At 42.3% G+C, this 21472-nt stretch overlaps 4 protein-coding genes across 4 annotated transcripts in view; 2 read left to right on the top strand and 2 right to left on the bottom strand.

The window, feature by feature from the left end:
• Positions 1-21472, bottom strand: part of LOC309550686 (uncharacterized protein) — an 801473-nt gene that overhangs the window by 232257 nt on the left and 547744 nt on the right. The gene's annotated exons all lie outside the window — the stretch shown is intronic.
• LOC309550702 (uncharacterized protein) overlaps positions 1-21472 on the top strand; it is a 975511-nt gene that overhangs the window by 575243 nt on the left and 378796 nt on the right. Inside the window, exons 5-6 of the mRNA XM_082251036.1 lie at positions 1652-1858; positions 2247-2376. Coding sequence (XP_082107162.1) covers positions 1652-1858; positions 2247-2376 — 337 coding nt within the window. The remainder of the gene's footprint in view (positions 1-1651; positions 1859-2246; positions 2377-21472) is intronic.
• LOC309550720 (uncharacterized protein) overlaps positions 1-21472 on the bottom strand; it is a 590048-nt gene that overhangs the window by 435057 nt on the left and 133519 nt on the right. The window lies entirely within an intron of this gene.
• LOC309549972 (uncharacterized protein) overlaps positions 2641-21472 on the top strand; it is a gene marked incomplete at its 5' end in the record, with an annotated part of 51406 nt that continues 32574 nt past the window's right edge. The window contains 3 exons of the mRNA XM_082250448.1: positions 2641-2722; positions 9287-9812; positions 10845-11385. Coding sequence (XP_082106574.1) covers positions 2641-2722; positions 9287-9812; positions 10845-11385 — 1149 coding nt within the window. The remainder of the gene's footprint in view (positions 2723-9286; positions 9813-10844; positions 11386-21472) is intronic.

Below are 21472 nucleotides of genomic sequence, written 5' to 3'. Positions count from 1 at the left end.
CAAAATCTCCAGGATTCTTCCCCTCAGCCCTCTCCGGTAAGCCCACAAATCTGATATTATTGTGTCTTAATCGGTTTTCTAAGTCATCAACTTTTTGATTAAGGTATGTTACTTGCTTTTCAGCTGCTAATATATGATTTGGCACTGGAGTATAATTATCCTCTAATGAGGATATCCTTTTTTCAGCCTCTACCATCCGCTCCCTCACAGCCTGCAGATCATGGTGTATAAACCAATATCCATTCTAATTTCCTCCATTTTACCAGTCAACATAGTATTACTTGCAGTTATAGCAGCCATAAATTGAGAATGTACCTGTTCAAGTGAGAGTTTTGCTGGTTTCTCCACCGGCATATTGCTCTGTGTATTGCTGCTGCTTCCTCCACTCCGTGTGTTTGGTGGGCTCCGACCTACTTCCTGTTTCTCGGTCCGCACAAACCCCTTCAAACGTTCTGTTGCTGTAGCAGGACGTTCCTTACTTGTCTCCTTACTCATATTGCCCGGTATCTATCGCAAGCTGCCGCAATACTCGCATGGAGGTCCGGATCAAGGTGGGTATCAAGATGCACCGCATGGAGCTCGAGTGGAGGCCTGCAGAGCTTGATCACATGCGGCCAGTCATCTTGCTGGCAAACCACGCCCCAGGTGGGTGTTCCCTTTATGCATTATTGAATGCCTTCATTCAGATGAATTACAGTAAGTAGACATCCTGAGGGGAGTGGGGCTTTATGTGTGTTTGCTTTTATATAATAAATTTGCGGAATTACACTATGTGACCTCTACTCTTCATTTGCATGTCATCATGAATGGAGTGACATATGAAGGCAAATAAGGTTTATATGGAGTTCCGAGTTTTCGGGTGCTGGAGATGTCCATATGGTGATCCTATCTCACTTTGAAGGAGTTATTTTGACCATTGATCTGGTGAGTTCCAGAAGAGAGGGGGGAGCACCGGTGATTGGTGGAGTCTTGGTGTATAAGAAATCCTTCACACCCTTCCCTTGATATTTGGACTGTTATCCATGAAAACCGGCTTGTTTGAAAAACTGTAATAGTTGCCTGTTATCATTCCTTTTATATACCTTGTCATAAGCATATCCATTCATAAGCGCTGTAGTGTGGTGGATTTTTTTCTAAATATTTGGATTATCTATTACACCTTTGTTAGGAATTCTCTGTTTTTGATTGTAACAGCTGCTGACACCGTATAGGTTGTATTTGTGTATTTATATCTCCCTTTTTATCTCTGTCTACAGTAGAGCGCAGGGTGAGTGTTTTCTTTGCAATTGAGGTGGTAGTGCAATTTTTTCACTCCTTTATTAATTTTTATTATATATTCAGAGTGGAAACCTGAGAAATTCTAAAGTTGAGGTTAAAATAGAGGAGAAGATTAAAAGGGAGGATATGGATGGGGTGATGGAGGAATCAGAGTTTCTAAAGGAACACAAAGATCTGTACCGGGACAACATGGTGGAGTCATCCAGCTACAGAAACCCACCAGAGAGATGTCCTCATCCTCTGTATTCCTGGGATTCTACACAGGTAGGTCACACCATCCCTCACCATCATCAGGGAGATGAAGAACAATCACTGATTGTTATGTTTTATACACAGCATGTTTGTTACAAACATTGATTTATCATATATTCAGAGTGGAAACCTTGAGGATAAAAATATTGTTGTTAAAGAAGAGTATAAAGAGGAGGATGAGGAGTATGCATTGATGGAGGAGTTTTCAGAAGGACACAAGGATATGATGGAGCCACCTAATACCAGGAACCCACCAGAGAGATGTCCCCATCCTCTGTATTCCCAGGATTCCACACAGGAAGGTCACACCATCCCTCACCATCATCAGGTAGATGAGGAACAATCACTGATTGTTATGTTTTATACACAGTATGTTTGTTACAATGAATGTTTTAATATATATTCAGAGTGAAATCCTCAGGGATTATAATATTGTTGTTAAAGAAGAGTATAAAGTGGAGGATGAGGAGTATGGAGTGATGGAGGAGTTTTCAGAAGGACACAAGGATATGATGGAGCCACATAATACCAGGAACCCACCAGAGAGATGTCCCCGTCCTCTGTATTCCCAGGATTCCACACAGGACGATCACACCATCCCAAACTGTTACAAGGTTGGTGGGACGGAGCATCTAGAACATAGACCTGAAGATGTGAGGATCTTTATGTGACTTTATATTTTACAGATGCTATTCACTCTCATTTTTTTGATTTAGGGTGAAGATCTGATAGATATAAAAGTTAAGGTGAAAGAAGAAGAGACGTATGTGAGGGATGATCAGCAGTCTATGGAGGAGGATGGAACAACGGGGAAATTTATAGAGGAAGACACTCCTACAGAGATCAGTACAGGTGGGTCATTAACAATAAATATATTCCTCCACCCATAGTGCTCACTGATGGTTTGCAGAGTAGGGCAAGGAATGGATGATATCAGCCTACTAAAACACAAGTGGAGATTAATTCCAAAGTTTACCCAGGCTGTATGGAGATCAACCCCAATGTGTTGAGGATGGGTGATATCAGCCTGTAGTCCCCTGGTCACTTTCCTGAGCTGTGTTCCCCAACTTGTATTCCTGTATTTGTGTAGATTATGGGGTTCAGCTGGAAATGGCGACTTTCACCATAGGTGTTGCTCCACCTAGGCACCTGGGGTATGTGCCTTGGGTCTTCTGCTCCATGCCTGGGTCTAGTAAGATCTCTGACAGAACAATTCTCCCAGGGTTACTTACTATGTTATTTGCTGGCTGTGCGGGGTGGAGGTATATGAGTATAGTTTATATTCCTATCGCACACCTTCCTGGTTTGTAGGCTCGTGTGTACTGGGTGCTGAAGTGATCACCAGTTGGCAACTGGATTAGTTACAAGTAGATACATATTCGCCAGCACACCAATGATCTTGCAAAAGCAGTCCAAAAACCTTTATTCAAGGTAAGATCACATCAGAAAAATATAGTGCAACGTTTCGGAGCCGCACAGGACCTCTTCGTCAGGCATGTGGAGGGATATGTCTATATAGTCTCAGACCCAAGTCACTGAGTGCAGTCTCAGGAGATGGGAGACCTCTGCAACTTGTCTCATGTAAACATTTAAGCTTCCACTGATTACTAAATACCAATATTATGAGTCCTGACCCTTACACTATATAATTTATATTGTACATTACATACTCCTGACCCCTGCACTATATACTCTATGTTGTACATTACATACTCCTGACTCCTGCACTATATACTCTATGTTGTATATTACATACTCCTGACCCCTGCACTATATACTCTATGTTGTATATTACATACTCCTGACCCCTGCACTATATTCTCTATGTTGTACATTACATACTCCTGACCCCTACACTATAGCCACTTGCCGAGCACCCACAGTACAATTACTGCGGGCGGGTTACCTGTACAGAACAGTGGGGTGCACAGCGCATCTCTCCCCCCACCCCTCTCGCGGTGGATACAGCAGAACACAGATTCCATTACTCAGGGCCCTGTGATTATGTGATCGCTTTATGATCACAATGTCAACAAAGGTGTTGTGAATAAAATTCATAGCAGCTTTGCTTCCTTTACTAGTAAGCTGTGATTGGCCTACAGCTATCTCATGGTACCTGGGCCAATCACAACACCCTGTACCATGTGATTAGCTGTAGCCAATCACAGATCACTAGTATTCAGAGCTGTCATGAACTTAATCCATTCATGACAGTTCAAAGCATTGCTGGTACAATGATCTTCATTTTACCAGCAATCAAAGTTAAAAAAAAACCCTGAATACAGTACTATAGTAACATTTAACTACTGATTAAAGTATTAAAAAATAGTAAAAAAAAAAAAAAAAGTAAAAAAATTTAAATATTGAATAAAACATGTTTTAAGCTTTTTTTTTAGTTTTTTTTAACTTGCTACCACCACACCAGTCCTATCATGATGCTGTGCTGCACTGGTGATGGCATGTAAAAAAAATTGTGAAAAAAAAATTGATATTAACCACTTTACCACCGGAGGATTTTGCTGTCTTACGTCCAGGCCACTTTTTGCGATTCGGCACTGTGTGACTTTAACTGACAATTGCGCGGTCGTGCGGCGCCGTACCCGAACGAAATTTACGTCCTTTTTTTCCCACAAACAGAGCTTTCTTTTGGTGGTATTTGATCACCTGTGCGATTTTTACTTTTTGCGCTATAAACAAAAAAAGAGCGTAAATTTTGAAAAATAACAATATTTTTCACATTTTTTTATATGAAATTCCCCCCCAAAAAAATCAAAATTTTTTAAAATTTTTGGCCAATTTGTTTTCTGCTACATATGTTTGGTAAAAAAATCACAATAAGCGTATTTTGATTGGTTTGCGCAAAAGTTATTGCGTTTACTAACTAAGGGAAAGATTTCTGTAATTTTTGGTGTTTTTTTTTAACGAGTAATGGTGGCGATCTGCGATTTTTTTTTTTTTTTTTGCGGGACTGCGACATTGCGGCGGACAGATCGGACCCTTGACTGACCTTTTTTACACTTTTGGGGTTACCAGTGACATTACTACAGTAATCAGTGCTATAAATATGCACTGTTACTGTAAAAATGACACTGGCAGGGAAGGGTTTAATTTTATTGGAGAGGGAGGGGTTAATGTATGCCTGGTGCTTACTGACTTGTGGGGGGAGGTGACTGAGTGATACAGGGACAGATCGAAGGTTTAGCTATGCTGAACCCTGCAATCTGTCACTGTCTGTCACTTAGGAGATCCGCCCGCTTTGTTTACACAAGCGGGCGGATCTCCAAACTCGATTCCCCGACGATCGGGGAAGAGCAGCAGCGATCGCCGGTGCTCCTCCCCTTGCCCGACTCCCGCTGTGACTGAAAACAGCGGGAGCGAGCCCACAAGGGGAGGAGTACAGCGACGTAGGTCTACGTCGCTGGACGGGAACTAACCACTTTGCCGCAGTAGAGCTCGAGTGAGCGGTCGGCAAGTGGTTAAGATTTCCAAAAAATTGTAAAAAAAAAAAAAAAATTACAACTTCAAAAAACTTGCTAGGCCCCTTCCTAAATACCTTGGCCTCTTTCTAAAAAGGGGTCATTTGGTGGTATTTGTACTGTCCTGGCATATTTGGGCCTAAAGAAATAAGATCGGCCGTCAGTACATCGGGATTGATGGATTGTCAGATATATATCCCATAGTTTGTGGACTCTATAACTTTTCTATAGTCTAAATAATATACACTGATTTATTTTATTTCTTTTTTACCAAAGACATGTAACAAAATACATTTTATTAGATACAGTAGATTTCCAAGCTCAAACTTCCCTTCCAGTGCTCCTTGCTGCATAGACCAGTTATAGGCGGGGGCAGGGGCAACCTGTTTGTATTTTGATGATATTGGCCAGCCAACGCACTGACATCTTTGCTGCCTTAGTGCTATGTGCTGGATGTTCAGTGTGCCCCTGTACCTTTTAAGGAGGGGTGGGCTCTTTCCAGGTCCACCTTCCCTCTGCCTATTCATTAAAATTACATAAAGTTTTTTGGTGCAAAGCACCCGTTGCCTGCGCTCAGAGTGGTGTAGACTTTAGTCCACCTTATTAGGGTCTTTCAACTATTTTCTGGAGCTGTGTACACGACAACCCAGGGAGAATTCTATGGCCTTGCTGCCCCTTACATGACCAGGGAAGTCTGGAAACACTGTAACAAACAAACACAGGGGCTCACCGGCCTAGTGCATTATCATTTGGATGGTTTATTTAAAATTAAAGATTAAAAATACTCACAAACCAGTTCTTGTTAAAAGCATATCACATAAGGAACGCACTCCTCAGTACAGGGATCAGAGGGTGGATTGTCCCTTGATTTCTTGAAGGCTAACGCGTTTCGAGGCTTAGCCTCTTCCTCAGAGCCTAAAAATGCATGTCTAAGCCCTTGCTTAAATACTATACAATGACATTTGAAACCAGACACAGATAGGGGTGAGGCCCTATCTGTGTCTGGTTTCAAATGTCATTGTATAGTATTTAACCACTTGCCTACCGGGTACTTTCACCCCCTTCCTGCCCAGGACAATTTTCAGCTTTCAGCGCTCTCACGCTTTGAATGACAATTGCGCAGTCATGCTACACTATACCCATATGAAATTTTTATCATTTTTTTCCACACAAATAGAGCTTTCTTTTGGTGGTATTTAATCACCTCTGGGATTTTTATTTCTTACAAAAAAAAGAAAAAAGACAGAAAATTTTGAAAAAAAAAAAAGTTTTTCTTATTTTCTGCGAGTAAATTTTGAAAATAAATACATTTTTTTCCTTCACTGATGTGCACTGATGAGGCAGCACTGATGGGCACTGATAGGCGGCACTGATGAGCACTGAGAGGCGGCACTGCTGGACACTGACGGGTGGCACTGATGGGCGGCACTGATGGGCAGCACCATCAGTGCCCACACTCAGTGCCCATAGTGCTAGTCATTGCCCATCAGTGCCTAGATGAGCAGGCACTGATGGGCACTGACTGGCAGCACTATGGGCACTGATTGTGGGCACTGATGGTGGGCACTTATTGTATTTTATTTACCTCCTTTGTAATCAGGGCACTGGTGATCAGTGCCCTGATTACATTTTTCTGTGTCAGCTTACCACTGATCGACTCTGCTCTTCCTCACGCGCAGTCTCTGTGTGGCTCTAATTTCCGGGAGGCCGTATAAAGACGGCCTCCCGGAAATTAGAGCCCGCGCTGTAGCCGTCTTTCGGCTATAGCGCGGGCGGCAACAAGTTAAGCAAAGGCTTAGACATGCATTTTTATGCTCTGAGGAAGAGGCTAAGCCTCGAAACGCGTTAGCCTTCAAGAATTCAAGGGACAATCCACCCTCGGATCCCTGTACTGAGGACTGCGTTCCTTATGTGGAATGCTTTTAATTAGAACTCGTTTGTGAGTATTTTTAATCTTTTTAATTTTAAATAAACCATCCAAATGATAATGCACTAGGCCGGTGCGCCCCTGTGTTTGTTTGTTGTTACACTATTCATTAAAGTGCATGTGCTCTCATTGTAGAGACTCACTGAAGTCAGAGTTAGGGACTACAGAAAACAGGGTGCCTTAACGGGGACTGTAGCTTATGCGTTTGTTTGCAAATGTGCGCAGACTTTACACCTGTTCTTAATGCATTTTGTTGGACAGGACAATTCAGTTGGTCGCTGGCTGGTTGGTAAGTGTGACAGAACCCACTGTCACTGTGTGTTTTGGAGGGGACTGTGCGCAAGCCTCCTACCGACAGACTATGGGCCAGAAGATACTGGAGTTTGGCGCTGCAGCCTTTTGACTTTACCATCCACTACTGGCCTGGGAAGCAACGCCGACGAATTATCCAGGCAAACAGACATTGACTCTTTTTGGGATTTGTTACCCGACTAATTCAGGCACAGACCAGTTGGAGGTCTAGTACCTGGATTAGTCTACCTTTGGGGGGGAAGAGATGTGACGGTACTAGCCGTCACTATGGGTGACGGATCACCCTGTCCCTGGATTGTAAACCCCTTTGTGTCATTTTCTTATGAGTTTGGGACATTGCATTTTATTTTCCCTTTATTCATCCTCTGAACAACTGACTCATGGCATTGAGTTAATGTAATGTAATGTTACAACCCATTCCCCCCCCCCTCTCCTGTTTCTGTGTCTAAGTGTGTGGATTCATGGCAGACAATGGTCTGAGTTGGAGACATCTCTCCGCAGGGGGTGTGTATTAAGACTGCTTGTTTCAAATGTACAAATGTTCAGTTCTCATTGGTTGGTTCCCTTCCCCCCCTTCTGTGGAAAGGCTAAGGGGAGTTTCCCTAACTGTATGTAAAACTGTTGTCTTGGAATGTAATAAACAGTTTAAGCTCTGCATGTTTAACCCTCAACACCTGTGTGGATTGTCTCGTGATTGAGGGGTTAAGGGCTGGATATGACTTCTCTGCAGGCTGTGGGTGCGTTTGGAGGACAGGAGACACAGATTCAGCGGATGTGCCCAGCTGGGGTACAAAGATCCGTTACAGTAAGTTTGAGCTTGGAAATCTCTTTGTATTTGTTTGACATGTGTCGTCCTTCCAGGTCTCCTTGCTGCATAGACCAATTGTAGGTGTGGGCAGTGGCCACTTGTTTGTATTTTGTTTCATTTATATTGCAAAAATTAAAAAACCCAGAGGTGATCAAATACCACCAAAATAAAGCTCTATTTGTATGAAAAAAATGATTAAAATTAAATTAGCGTACAGTGTTGCATGACCTCGCAATTGACGAGGAAAATAGCAGAGAGCTGAATAGCAATAAATGCACTTATCATGAAGGGGGTAAAACCTTACGGAACTCAAGTGGATATACTCTATGTTGTACATTACATACTCCTGACTCCTGCTCTATATTTTACATTACATACTCCTGACCCCTGCACTATATATAATCTATGTTGTACAGTATATAATCCTGACCCTTGCACTGTATACTCTATGTTGTATATTACATACCCCTGACCCCTGCACTATATACTCTGTTGTACATTACATACTCCTGACCCTTGTACTATATACTCTATTTTGCACATTACATACTCCTGACTCCTTCACTATATACTCTATATTGTATATTATAATCTCCTGACCCCTGCACTATATACTCTATTGTACATTACATACTCCTGACCCCTGCATTATATACTCTATATTGTACATTACATACTCCTGACCCCTAGACTATATACTCTATATTGTACATTACATACTCCTGACCCCTGCATTATATACTCTATATTGTACATTACATACTCCTGACCCCTACACTGTATACTCTATGTTGTACATTACATACTCCTGACCCCTAGACTATATACTCTATATTGTACATTACATACTCCTGACCCCTGCATTATATACTCTATATTGTACATTACATACTCCTGACCCCTACACTGTATACTCTATGTTGTACATTACATATTCCTGACCCCTGCACTATATACTGTATGTTGTACATTACATACTCCTGACCCCTGCACTGTATACTCTATGTTGTACATTACATACTCCTGAGCCCTGCACTATATACTGTATGTTGTACATTACATACTCCTGACCCCTGCACTGTATACTCTATATTGTACATTATAATCTCCTGATCCCTGCACTATATACACTATATTGTACATTACATACTCCTGACCCCTACACTATATACTCTATGTTGTACATTACATACTCCTGACCCCTGTAATACACTCTGTTTGTCCTTCCAACAGATAAGAAGTTTTCCTGTACTGAGTGCGGGAAGTGTTTCCATTCTAACTCCAAGCTGAATGTGCATAAAAGATCTCATACAGGGGAGAAGCCGTATTCCTGTCCTGAGTGCAGAAAATGTTTTTCACAGAAGGCCAATCTTTACAAACATCAGAAGTCTCATACGGGGGAGAAGATGTATTCCTGTACCGAGTGCAGGAAATGTTTTTCACAGAAGCCCCATCTTTATGCACATCAGAGATGTCACACGGGGGAGAAGCCCTATTCCTGTCCTGACTGCGGGAAATGTTTTTCACAGAAGTCTCTTTTTTACAGACATCAGAGAGCTCACACAGGTGAGAATCCGTATTCCTGTACTAAGTGTGGAAAATGCTTTTCGGATAAGTCCAGTCTTTTCAGACATCAGAGATCTCACACAGGGGAGAAGCCGTATTCCTGTCCTGAGTGTGGAAAATGTTTTTCAGTGAAGTCCAATCTTTCCAGACATCGGACATCTCACACGGGGGAGAAGCCACTTTCCTGTCCTGAGTGAGGGGAACGTTCTTCACTGAAGTCCTGTCTTCCTGTACATCAGGGATCCCACACAACCCTCGAGGTGTATTAGTGCCTTGAGTGCGGGAAATGTCCTCTATATGAATGTTGCTGGACATCACAGATGTTGTTTCATTTATATTGCAAAAATTAAAAAACCCAGAGGTGATCAATTACCACCAAAATAAAGCTCTATTTGTATGAAAAAAAATATTAAAATTAAATTTGCGTACAGTGTTGCATGACCTCGCAATTGGCGAGGAAAGTAGCAGAGAGCTGAATAGCAATAAATGCACTTATCATGAATGGGGTAAAACCTTACGGAACTTAAGTGGATATACTCTATGTTGTATATTACATACCCCTGACCCCTGCACTATATACTCTGTTGTACATTACATACTCCCGACCCCTGCACTATATACTCTATATTTTACATTACATACTCCTGACCCCTGCACTATATACTCTATGTTGTACATTATATACTCCTGACCCTTGCACTGTATACTCTATGTTGTATATTACATACCCCTGACCCCTGCACTATATACTCTGTTGTACATTACATACTCCTGACCCCTGTACTATATACTCTATTTTGCACATTACATACTCCTGACTCCTTCACTATATACTCTATATTGTATATTATAATCTCCTGACCCCTGCACTATGTACTCTATATTGTACATTACATACTCCTGACCCCTGCATTATATACTCTATATTGTACATTACATACTCCTGACCCCTAGACTATATACTCTATAATGTACATTACATACTCCTGACCCCTGCATTATATACTCTATATTGTACATGACATACTCCTGACCCCTACACTGTATACTCTATGTTGTACATTACATATTCCTGACCCCTGCACTATATACTCTATGTTGTACATTACATACTCCTGACCCCTGCACTGTATACTCTATGTTTTACATTACATACTCCTGAGCCCTGCACTATATACTCTATGTTGTACATTACATACTCCTGACCCCTGTAATACACTCTGTTTGTCCTTCCAACAGATAAGAAGTTTTCCTGTACTGAATGCGGGAAGGGTTTCCATTCTAACTCCAAACTGAATGTGCATAAAAGATCTCATACAGGGGAGAAGCCGTATTCCTGTCCTGAGTGCAGAAAATGTTTTTCACAGAAGGCCAATCTTTACAAACATCAGAAGTCTCATACGGGGGAGAAGATGTTTTCCTGTACCGAGTGCGGGAAATGTTTTTCACAGAAGCCCCATCTTTATGCACATCAGAGATGTCACACGGGGGAGAAGCCCTATTCCTGTCCTGACTGCGGGAAATGTTTTTCACAGAAGTCTCATTTTTACAGACATCAGAGAGCTCACACAGGTGAGAATCCGTATTCCTGTACTGAGTGTGGAAAATGCTTTTCGGATAAGTCCAGTCTTTTCAGACATCAGAGATCTCACACAGGGGAGAAGCCGTATTCCTGTCCTGAGTGTGGGAAATGTTTTTCAGTGAAGTCCAATCTTTCCAGACATCAGACATCTCACACGGGGGAGAAGCCACTTTCCTGTCCTGAGTGAGGGAAACGTTCCTCACTGAAGTCCTGTCTTCCTGTACATCAGGGATGCCACACAACCCTCGAGGTGTATTAGTGCCTTGAGTGCGGGAAATGTCTTCTATATGAATGTTGCTGGACATCAAAGCTCTTGTGGGGAAGAAGCACACCCTGATATACACCTCAGATATAGTCCATGGCTGATCTTCATCCTGTAAGAAACACTTAAGGAGATCAGAGATCAACAAAGACCTGGATGAAGTGTTGTACCATGTTGGCCATTGATATCAGTAGAAAAAAAAATGGAGCCATTACCTTTCATTGACTGAGTACATTTTGTGGTGTAAGCTGTTTAGAGTAGAGATTTAGAGGTTTATTTTTGAAAAAATGAATGCCAAGCATTCATACAGCCATGACAAATGTTGATCTTATTGTATTGCATACAATGATTTCCTTTGATCATTGGGTCCATCTAGTGTCCACAATGTGGTATTGAACTATTTTTCCTGTTTGAGGTGTTATTGAATTAATACATCATTATGGCCACTAGTTGAAGCTGATGATCATAGGAATTGCTGTGTTTATTGAAATACGGCCAGAGTTTGTCATGGCTGGACGCATGCTTGTCGCACTCACCCAACGTATTGTTTGCATAGACCCCCTTAGTTTACAATGTCGGGGGGGGGGGGCTTCATACAAATACCTGAGATCATATTCATACATTTATGAGTACAGTAGAGATTGAAGGACAGCAATACAATAAAACTACAATATTAAACCAAATTATTAATACAAGACCAAAAATACCTCAATTGGCTTTGCAAATATCCCAATAATATTATTTCCCCGTCCTAATTACACAGAAGGAATGTACATGAACTTTCACCAGATGAATTGCTGTGCAAATTATTTATGAATAGACCCCTAAATGTCAGGAGACGTTTATATAAAGATGGGAAGTATGTAGCAGATAAATGAATAGTCCTCCTAGCAATGTTATTACCAGGCTGCAGCTAGGGGGAGCTCTAATGTGACCACAGTAGAGTGATCCCATCTATCTCACATTAACCCTTTCACTGCCAGAGCTGTGTTTGCATTATTTTTGCATTGCACACATGGTAAAATGCAGATTTTGGGTCTGAATATTAGATAAAACCCCCAAACATATCTTTTCTGAAAGCAGAGGCCCTGGAGAACAAAATGGAGGGAATTGTTAAAGTGTTCCTCGTACACAAATGTCACCTTCATATCCGGGTTTATTTTCTACTTTCCCCAATTTTCTATGGTGTGATCTTTTCTACAATACTTAGTTATAATAATGGAACATGTTGTGTATTGTAATAACAGTTACAATTTTGTACCACATTGTAAAAACTATTCTGTCTCCACATTTTAGACAAGTGATCATCCTGACCAATTGGATTTCTTCCTCAACTATTTTATTCATTTTTACTCTTGTTAAAATTAAAATTATAATAAAAACATATTAAATGAAATAATGTAATTGTGTGTCGGTGCAATGATGACAGACTTCAGTATCCAGAAACGGCTGGTAGGTGACACTTCCATATACAGCCCAAGGAAGTGACAAGGAGCCCCTAGGAACCTTTGGAGGAACCCTGGCTGAGAAAGGCTGGACTGTATTATTATACAGGATTTTTTAGTTTTATTATTATCATCATACAGCACTTTAACCACTTTACCACTAGAGGATTTTGCTGTCTTACGTCTGGGCCACTTTTTGCGATTCGGCGCTGTGCGAATTTAACGGACAATTGCGCGGTGGTGCGACGCTGTACCCAAACAAAATTTACGTCCTTTTTTCTCCACAAACAGAGCTTTCTTTTGGTGGTATTTGATCACCTGTGCGATTTTTACTTTTTGCGCTATAAACAAAAAAAGAGCGTTCATTTTGAAAAAATAACAATATTTTTAACATTTTTTATATGAAATTCCCCCCCCCAAAAAAATGTAAAAATCAAAATTTTTTTTAAATTTTTGGCCAATTTGTTTTCTGCTACCCATGTTTGGTAAAAAAAAATCACAATAAGTGTATTTTGATTGGTTTGCGCAAAAGTTAATGCGTTTACTAACTAAGGGAAAGATTTTTGTCATTTTTGGTGAGTAATGGTGGTGATCTGCGTTTTTTTTTTTGCGGCGGACAGATCGGACCCTTGACTGACATTTTTGACACTTTTGGGGGTACCAGTGACATTTCTACGGTAATCAGTGCTATATATATGCACGGTTACTCTAAAAATGACACTGGCAGGGAAGGGGTTAATTTTATTGGAGAGGGAGGAGTTAATGTATAAAATAGTAATATTGCTGCGCCAAGTGAGCATAAATTAATTGGAGATAAATCAGTGTAGATGACAAGTGAAAAAAATATATACACATAAATATAAATAAAATCAAGTGAAAAAAATCCCAATCTGGTAGTGCAAATCACTCAAAATTATTAATAAATAGTCCCAAAATAATATGACAAGAAGTTACCCCGCTGATGAAGTTCATTACGTAACGCGCACGGGGGAGGAGCCTGTGCGTCATCACGCCGATACCCGGAAGAATACAGGCAGACAGAGAGTTTTTTTGATGTGCTGACAGCCCGCAATGCTTTGAGTGCCAACGAATGTAAGTGCATTATTTGTATATGCTGCCTGAATAAACCCGTCTTAAGCAGAGAGCACTAGATCCCCTGTTTTTTATTCCCACATCGATGCTGTTTACACCTGGAGAAATAAGCAGGAGATGGTGATAGGAAGACCAGGCTGCTGGAATATATCACATATATGCGTGTTTTGGCTCTGTGGAGTCTCTCCTTGAGGTGAGCTGCTAGTTTGTCACCAGTCACTTGGAGCACTTTGGAGTGGAGCATGCAGCACCCTTAATCACCATTTATTTGGATGAAGAATTTAGTCACAATTTCTGGCACAACTTCTTGTCATTATTTTGGGACTATTTATTAATAATTTTGAGTGATTTGCACTACCTGATTGGGACTTTTTTTCACTTGATTTTATTTATATTTATGTGTATATATTTTTTTCACTTGTCATCTACACTGATTTATCTCCAATTAATTTATGCTCACTTGGCACAGCAATATTACTATTTTATTGATTTCACAGGTGTTTTTGTGTTTGGCACTAATTGTTTGCAGCCTTGTGCACTATTTAGCATATTGATTTATTTGGTTTGCGCTGATTATTAACTTTTTACAGGAGTTAATGTATGCCTGGTGCTTACTGACGTGTGTGGGGGGAGGTGACTGAGTGAGTCAGGGACAGATCGGATGTTCAGCTATGCTGAACACTGCGATCTGTCACTCCCTGTCACTTAGGAGATCCGCCCGCTCTGTTTACACAGGCGGGCGGATCTCCAAACTAGATTCCCCGGCGATCGGGGAAGAGCAGCGGCGATCGCAGCCGCTCCTCCCCTCGCCCGACTCCCGCTGTGACTGAAAACAGGAGGAATCAGAGGGCCCTGCTCATTGCACCTTACAGTCTAGGGGAGGGTCAAGTGATACAAAATGTAATAACTGTGGGGGATGGACTGATGGAGAAAAAAAAAATAAAGTACAGCTGGTAGGTGGAGGCAGTAAAGGCATCTCTGAAGGAGAAAAGTTTTCAGTGATCGCCTAAAAGTGGATAGAGTAAGATCTAGTCAGACAGACAGTGGTAGGGAATTCCAAACTGGAGGAGAGCATAGGAGGAGGTATTGAGTAAACTAGAGAGCAGGAGGTCATGGGAGGAATGAAGAGAACGATTTGGTTGTGTAAGATTCTGGTACCTCTGGTACCCTTAATAATTTATTTCCTTCCAAATATGCGTTCCACCTTTCTTACTAGGTGGTACGCATACACCTTTTAGACAGATGATGTCATCGCTGAGCGCCGCAGAACGGCTATTCCAACCGCCGGCGTTCTCACTCACATCGTTCGTTCAACCTGCCTTGTGTATCCACATGCTTTCAAGCCTGTCTTGCTGTCGGAACCTCCAGCTAATTACTTCTACCTGGAGCAGACCGGAACCTCGCTACTGATCCCTGTATCTCGCTACCGGATCTTCCCCTCTCTACTGGACCCCTCTACTACTAACATTTACTAGTGATAAGTACCCCACAGGGGAATCCTCCATAACCTACTTACACTATCTACTATCTGCACTGTTACATAGATTGCTAGCTCTTGAGTCTACTACCATCTATCATCTGCACTGTTACATAGATTGCTTGCTCTTAAGTCTACTACCTTCTATCATCTGCACTGCTACATAGATTGCTAGCTCTTGAGTCTACTACCATCTATCCTTGCACTGGGTTAGTCTATCCTGTAATTGTCATCTGCTGTCCTTACCACCTGTTACCATACTCGATTACTAACCTATCTGCACTCTACCTAATACCATCTAGTACTCTCCTGAACAAACCTATCAAGTACTTACCATCTCTATCACTGTTCACACCTGTCCCTTCAGCACATCACCTTCATACTGTCATATACATTCTCCCACTCCAGGAACATCTTATTGAGTGTGTATATATCTGTATGTTGAAGCTGACAGGCCCACAGTGATGAGTCTGGAGAGTTGGATCTGGTTATTCAACACATCTCTACATGACTACTGAGTGGAGATTTTGCAGCTGCATATCCAGCCTACTACAAAAACGCAGGAGCGTTACAGGTTGGTATTTAGAGATCAGGTTAGTGATGTAGCTGTGGGCTGAGTTCTTGATTGCTTTGTAAGTTATTGTTAGCATTTTTAACCTAATTCGTTGGGTGAGTGACAGCCAATAGAGGGATTGGCAGAGAGGAGTAGCAGACACTTAGTGTTAGGTAAGGTGGATAAGTCTGGCAGCAGCAATCATAATGGACTGAAGAGGGGATAGCCTATGTGAGGGTAGGCCAATGAGGAGGGAGTTGCAGTAGTCAAGGCGAGAGATGACCAGGGAGTGAATTAGAAGCTTTGTAGTGTCATTGGTTAGGAAGGGGCATATTTTGGAGATGTTGAAGAGGTTGAGGTGGCAAGCTTTGGAAAGTGATTGAATGTGGGGCTGAAAGAAGAGTTCAGAATCCAGGATAACACCTAGAACCTTGGCATGTGGGGATGGGTTGATGGTTGTGCCATTGATCATGACATAGAATTCAGGGGAAGAGGCATGTGGGGGAGGAAATATGAGCTCGGTTTTGGATAGATTGAGTTTGTAAATTCGTGATGGATGAGGAGAATGATGGGGTGAGCTGAGGGGTTGTCCTGGACATGCAATAGTGTTTGACAGCTAACCTTCCTCCTCATGTCTGGATTAGAGGCCAGACTCTCATTCTGGCTGCTTTTTATCATCTCTCCTCCCTGTTTGGCTCCACCCCAGGCCATTCCAGGAACTCTATATTAACCAGTGCACTGCAGGTCTGCTTTGCTGTTCAACAGTGTTTGTTAGTTGTGTTCCTGTCTGCCGTGTGCTTGATCTACTTTTCTGTGTACCGACTTTGGCTTGTCTCAGATTATTCCTGTTTGCCTGTGACCCTGACATTTGGCCCTTGGTTACCCTCGTCTGCCTGTTGTCCCGACCTCGGCTTACCCATCACTATCCCTTGTGTTCTGAGTGGCTGCTTTCCCTCTCTCCCTATGGAGCGTGACCCGGGGGACCCCAGGGGCCGCGACCTGGACCTAGCTGCAGCCAAGTCCATCCTCACCACTAGAGGCTCTGGTGAACACCCGCTGGGTCTTAGACTCCGCGCTCTGGGGAATCTTGGGCTCACGTTTGTTGTGCAGTGTGGTATAAAATCTGATTATTTTAATTTATTACTAAAAGGCGGTGTCTGAATTATCAATAGAATTATTACGCAGTGCCTCCAGCCGATTACAGCAAATAATTTAATAACTAAAAAAAAAACCCAATCAATTTTGTTCAGACACTCAATAATGTACCACAGCAATTTTCCTGAGTTCTTGGAGCTTATGGAGATTTCTTACCAATATATAAATTTCTCCCAATTAAATTAACAAATATAATTTATTAAAATACAAGTATAATTATATATTTACATACAAAACTAAATTTACTGGTGATTCATATTCCATACACAACATCAAAGATATGTTGCACAGTTACAATGTGATTAGAAATAAATTTTAGAAACCAAAAACAGAATTGGATACAACTTGATAGAAAGTAAAAATTAACCGTGATTTAAAATATCAAAAGCAAAATGCCTGACCACTCTTAAGGCAGTTTCTCACTTTCCGCGGCCGTAGGAAAGAAAGAAACTTATCTTAAAGAGCAACACACTATTATACCCAATACGTTTAAATTCAATAATCTGCTAAATTAGTCTTAACTCTAGACAAACAATTTCAATTCTTAAGATCGACTAATTCACTGGGAAAAATAATTAACATGTAAATTTGCTCTACCCAATGTAAATTATCATATACATAATTTCAGACAGTACCATACAGTTCCTACTATCTTGGAAGCAAATGTAGTATAAAAAATTCCTCGCAAATGGATACAATTTAAATAAAATTTGTTGGCTGCAGCCTCCCTAAAAATATAGTGTAAAGCTATATTCAGATAATGTAAAGGAATAGGGTAAGTTGGCGCTGCCAAATAGTATAAATAAATCAATAGGAGAAATGTGTTCCTTATACACACTAGATAAATGTAGGCAATACAACACAGTCAAATACACAAATGTAGGCAATTGCACTAGACCAAAAAGTAGATAAAATACAAAAATATTAGTTGCGATAAACAGTTAATAAGTGGTATAGTGCAAAGGTAAAGTGACTAGTGCTAATTGTAAAAACATAAACCTGAGTTAAAACAATAGGTGGCAGTGGTAGTGCTGTGTGAAAGCTTAAAAATTTCAATATGAAAATATCCCAGGTGAGAGGATTAATAAATATTAATAATATAATAATATTAATAATATTAATAAATAATAAATGCCAGGTGAATAAAAAATATAAATAAATAACTGATAGAGGTGTATAAGAAAATTCCAAGTAGTGCTATACGATCTAAAAAGCAAATATCAATAAATAGGTGATATATGGTGAGTGAATAAATTAGTATGTGTATATAACTGAACTCATATACGTGATCCAGTAAAAAAGTCCATAAAAAATATTTAGTATCGAAAAGAGTCCATAAGTGAAGTATTTTAAAAAAGACTGTAAAGGTGCAAAAAAATCTTCTTGAAGGAGAGAAGTGAATCCCAGTAGTGACTTCAGAATGTGGGTGCTGGGTGAGGAAATCGGTGCTCCCCTCTCAATAAATCCCGCACTCACCAGAGAGCGGCACCCCTACAGGGGTAACCAGCGTTGTAACTTTAGGGTGAATCACTCAGTCAAGCCCGGTTACACTCTCCACTTCTCCTGGGATTAATCCTACTTCCTCTCTCCCATGAATGTGCATACAAGCGATAAGTACCGTATTTTTCGCTGTATAAGACGCACTTTTTCTTCCCCAAAACTGGGGGGGAAAAGTTGGTGGAAAATATACATTTGCCTGCCAGTTCCGGAGCCAGAAGTTCAGTGGAGTCCTTGCCACGCCCCCCGCTCGCGCCTCACGCTCTGCCCTACAGCGACTACTGGTAGTTATCCGAGTCAGACTGACTGTCTGAGCCGAGCGACCCGCACGATCGTACTGTCCGCCCCAATCCCCCCCCCCCCGTGCCGCTGTGTCAGAAGGAGCCGATGGCTCCGTTCTGACACTGTGAATCTCCTAAAAGTGTGGAGCCCGCCCATTTGTGTGACAGTAGCGAATGAAAATTCGCTACTGTCTCACGGATCCTCCTCCTCCTCGGCCAATGCCGAGGAGGAGGCGGGACTCGGAGGACTCGAAGAGACGCGGGGACTGAAGAGGAAGCCGCTGAAGAGGAAGCCGCTGCTAAAACAGGTAAGTCACTGTGGCTTGGTACGCTGTTCACTCTGCATTCTGGGCACTCCGCATTGAAAGGGGGCACTCCACTTTGAAAGGGGGCAGACTGTGGGCATTCCGCATTGAAAGGGGGCAGACTGTGGGCACTCCGCATTGAAAGGGGGCAGACTGTGGGCACCCCGCATTGAAAGGGGGCACTCCGCATTGAAAGGGGGCAGACTGTGGGCACTCCGCATTGAAAGGGGGCAGACTGTGGGCACTCCGCATTGAAAGGGGGCAGGCTGTGGGCACTCCGCATTGAAAGGGGGCACGCTGTGGGCACTCCGCATTGAAAGGGGGCACGCTGTGGGCACTCCGCATTGAAAGGGGGCAGGCTGTGGGCACTCCGCATTGAAAGGGGGCACGCTGTGGGCACTCCACATTGAAAGGGGGCAGGCTGTGGGCACCCCGCATTGAAAGGGGGTACTCCGCATTGAAAGGGGGCAGACTGTGGGCACTCCACATTGAAAGGGGGCAGGCTGTGGGCACTCCGCATTGAAAGGGGGCACGCTGTGGGCACTCCGCATTGAAAGGGGGCACGCTGTGGGCACTCCGCATTGAAAGGGAGCAGGCTGTGGGCACTCCGCATTGAAAGGGGGCACGCTGTGGGCACTCCACATTGAAAGGGGGCAGGCTGTGGGCACTCCGCATTGAAAGGGGGCACTCCGCATTGAAAGGGGGCAGGCTGTGGGCACTCCGCATTAAAGGGGGGCATTGAAAGGGGGGCACGCTGTGGGCACTCTGCATTGAAAGGGGGCACGCTGTTGTCTGCATTGAAAGGGGGCACGCTATACCTTGATTACTGAAGGCTCCTTTCAAAATTGTTCTTAAACTGTTGTTAACTTTATACAGTTTATATAAAATATTTTACTACAGTATTTGTTTCAAAATCTTTTTTTTCTAGATTTTCCTCCTTTAAAATTGGGTGCGTCTTATACGGCAAAAAATACGGTAATCTCAAAGGCAGTTCTCCATATGGTATACAAGTGTCTCCAGTTTTTCATCTGTTCAAAGTGTTGCCATAGTTCAGCCTTGATGGGCACCTCAGAAGCATTTGTCGCTGCAGGGCCACAGAAGAGATTCCACGTTGCTTTGAGCCTTGTTACTGCTTGTTCCTGCATTATGCCACCACTGCCCTCTTGATATCCTATTGTGATTCTTTGGGTTCTGTTATGGCACGCTCCCTTGCATCCCTTGCATCCCTTGTATCTATGTTTGGTGAAACACAGAGATAATTAGAATCGTTTAAGGTTCTAATATATTAACATAATGTTCATTTATATCTATCTCATCTGTATAGTGTTTTGATTGTGTTATATATAAAATATCCTTCTCTGTCCATCTATATTGTCCATCTATATTTTAAATAATCTAGACTTAACAAATCTGTTTTATTTTTGTCATGCGCTTATCTGTGCTGGCCTGTATTGATATTACTGTTGTATGTCCAATATAAAGCAGTCTACTGTTTAATATATGTTAATACCATGCGGGTCCTTCTTTGAGGCATTACCCTCCCGGGGGACACTCGTGGGGGTGTGCGCATTTGGATTTAGTTTCGGGGACGCCACCTGGTGAGGGACGGGTGTGCGGTCTCCTCATAGGGCAGCGGCTATGCCTCTCCTGGCGTCCCCGGCTGCCCTATGGCTGTAGGGACTCGGGTTTCCCCTGTTCCCCTTTCTTAGCACTGTGTATGCGCCGCGATTGCGGCGCATGCGCCGTTAGAGACCGGACACGACCGTCGTCACTTCCGGTTAAGTGCGCGGTCGGGTTGGAGCGGTATTTAAACTGACAAGATTTCACCTATAAGCCATATGGAAACATCTAACACAGAGCCTGTTGCCTTTTCCTTACCTCCCTACAGTATGCTCTCGATCCATCTCCTTGAGCCATATTTAAACAACAGCCATGAACTGGTGAATGATTTTGGCTTCTGCATATGATTTCCTATACCATCGCATTAGTCATTGGAGTGTATGCTCACTTTTAGGTATACAGTCTTCTTGCCTCCATTAGGAGATGCACAGTATTCTCTATTACTTACTATATTAGCAATTGACCCCTGCTCCTTACACAATATTTATGTACAGTATATTACATCAGTGGCGTAGCGTGGGTTGTCAGCACCCGGGGCAAGGCAAGTAATTTGCACCCCCTAACCTGACTTTGAGGTCACAAAA

Source organism: Pelophylax lessonae (genome assembly GCF_965119305.1).
Source record: "Pelophylax lessonae genome assembly, chromosome: 3".
In the NCBI taxonomy this organism is placed as follows: Eukaryota; Metazoa; Chordata; class Amphibia; order Anura; family Ranidae; genus Pelophylax; species Pelophylax lessonae.
This window is presented reverse-complemented; position numbering and strand designations above follow the sequence as displayed.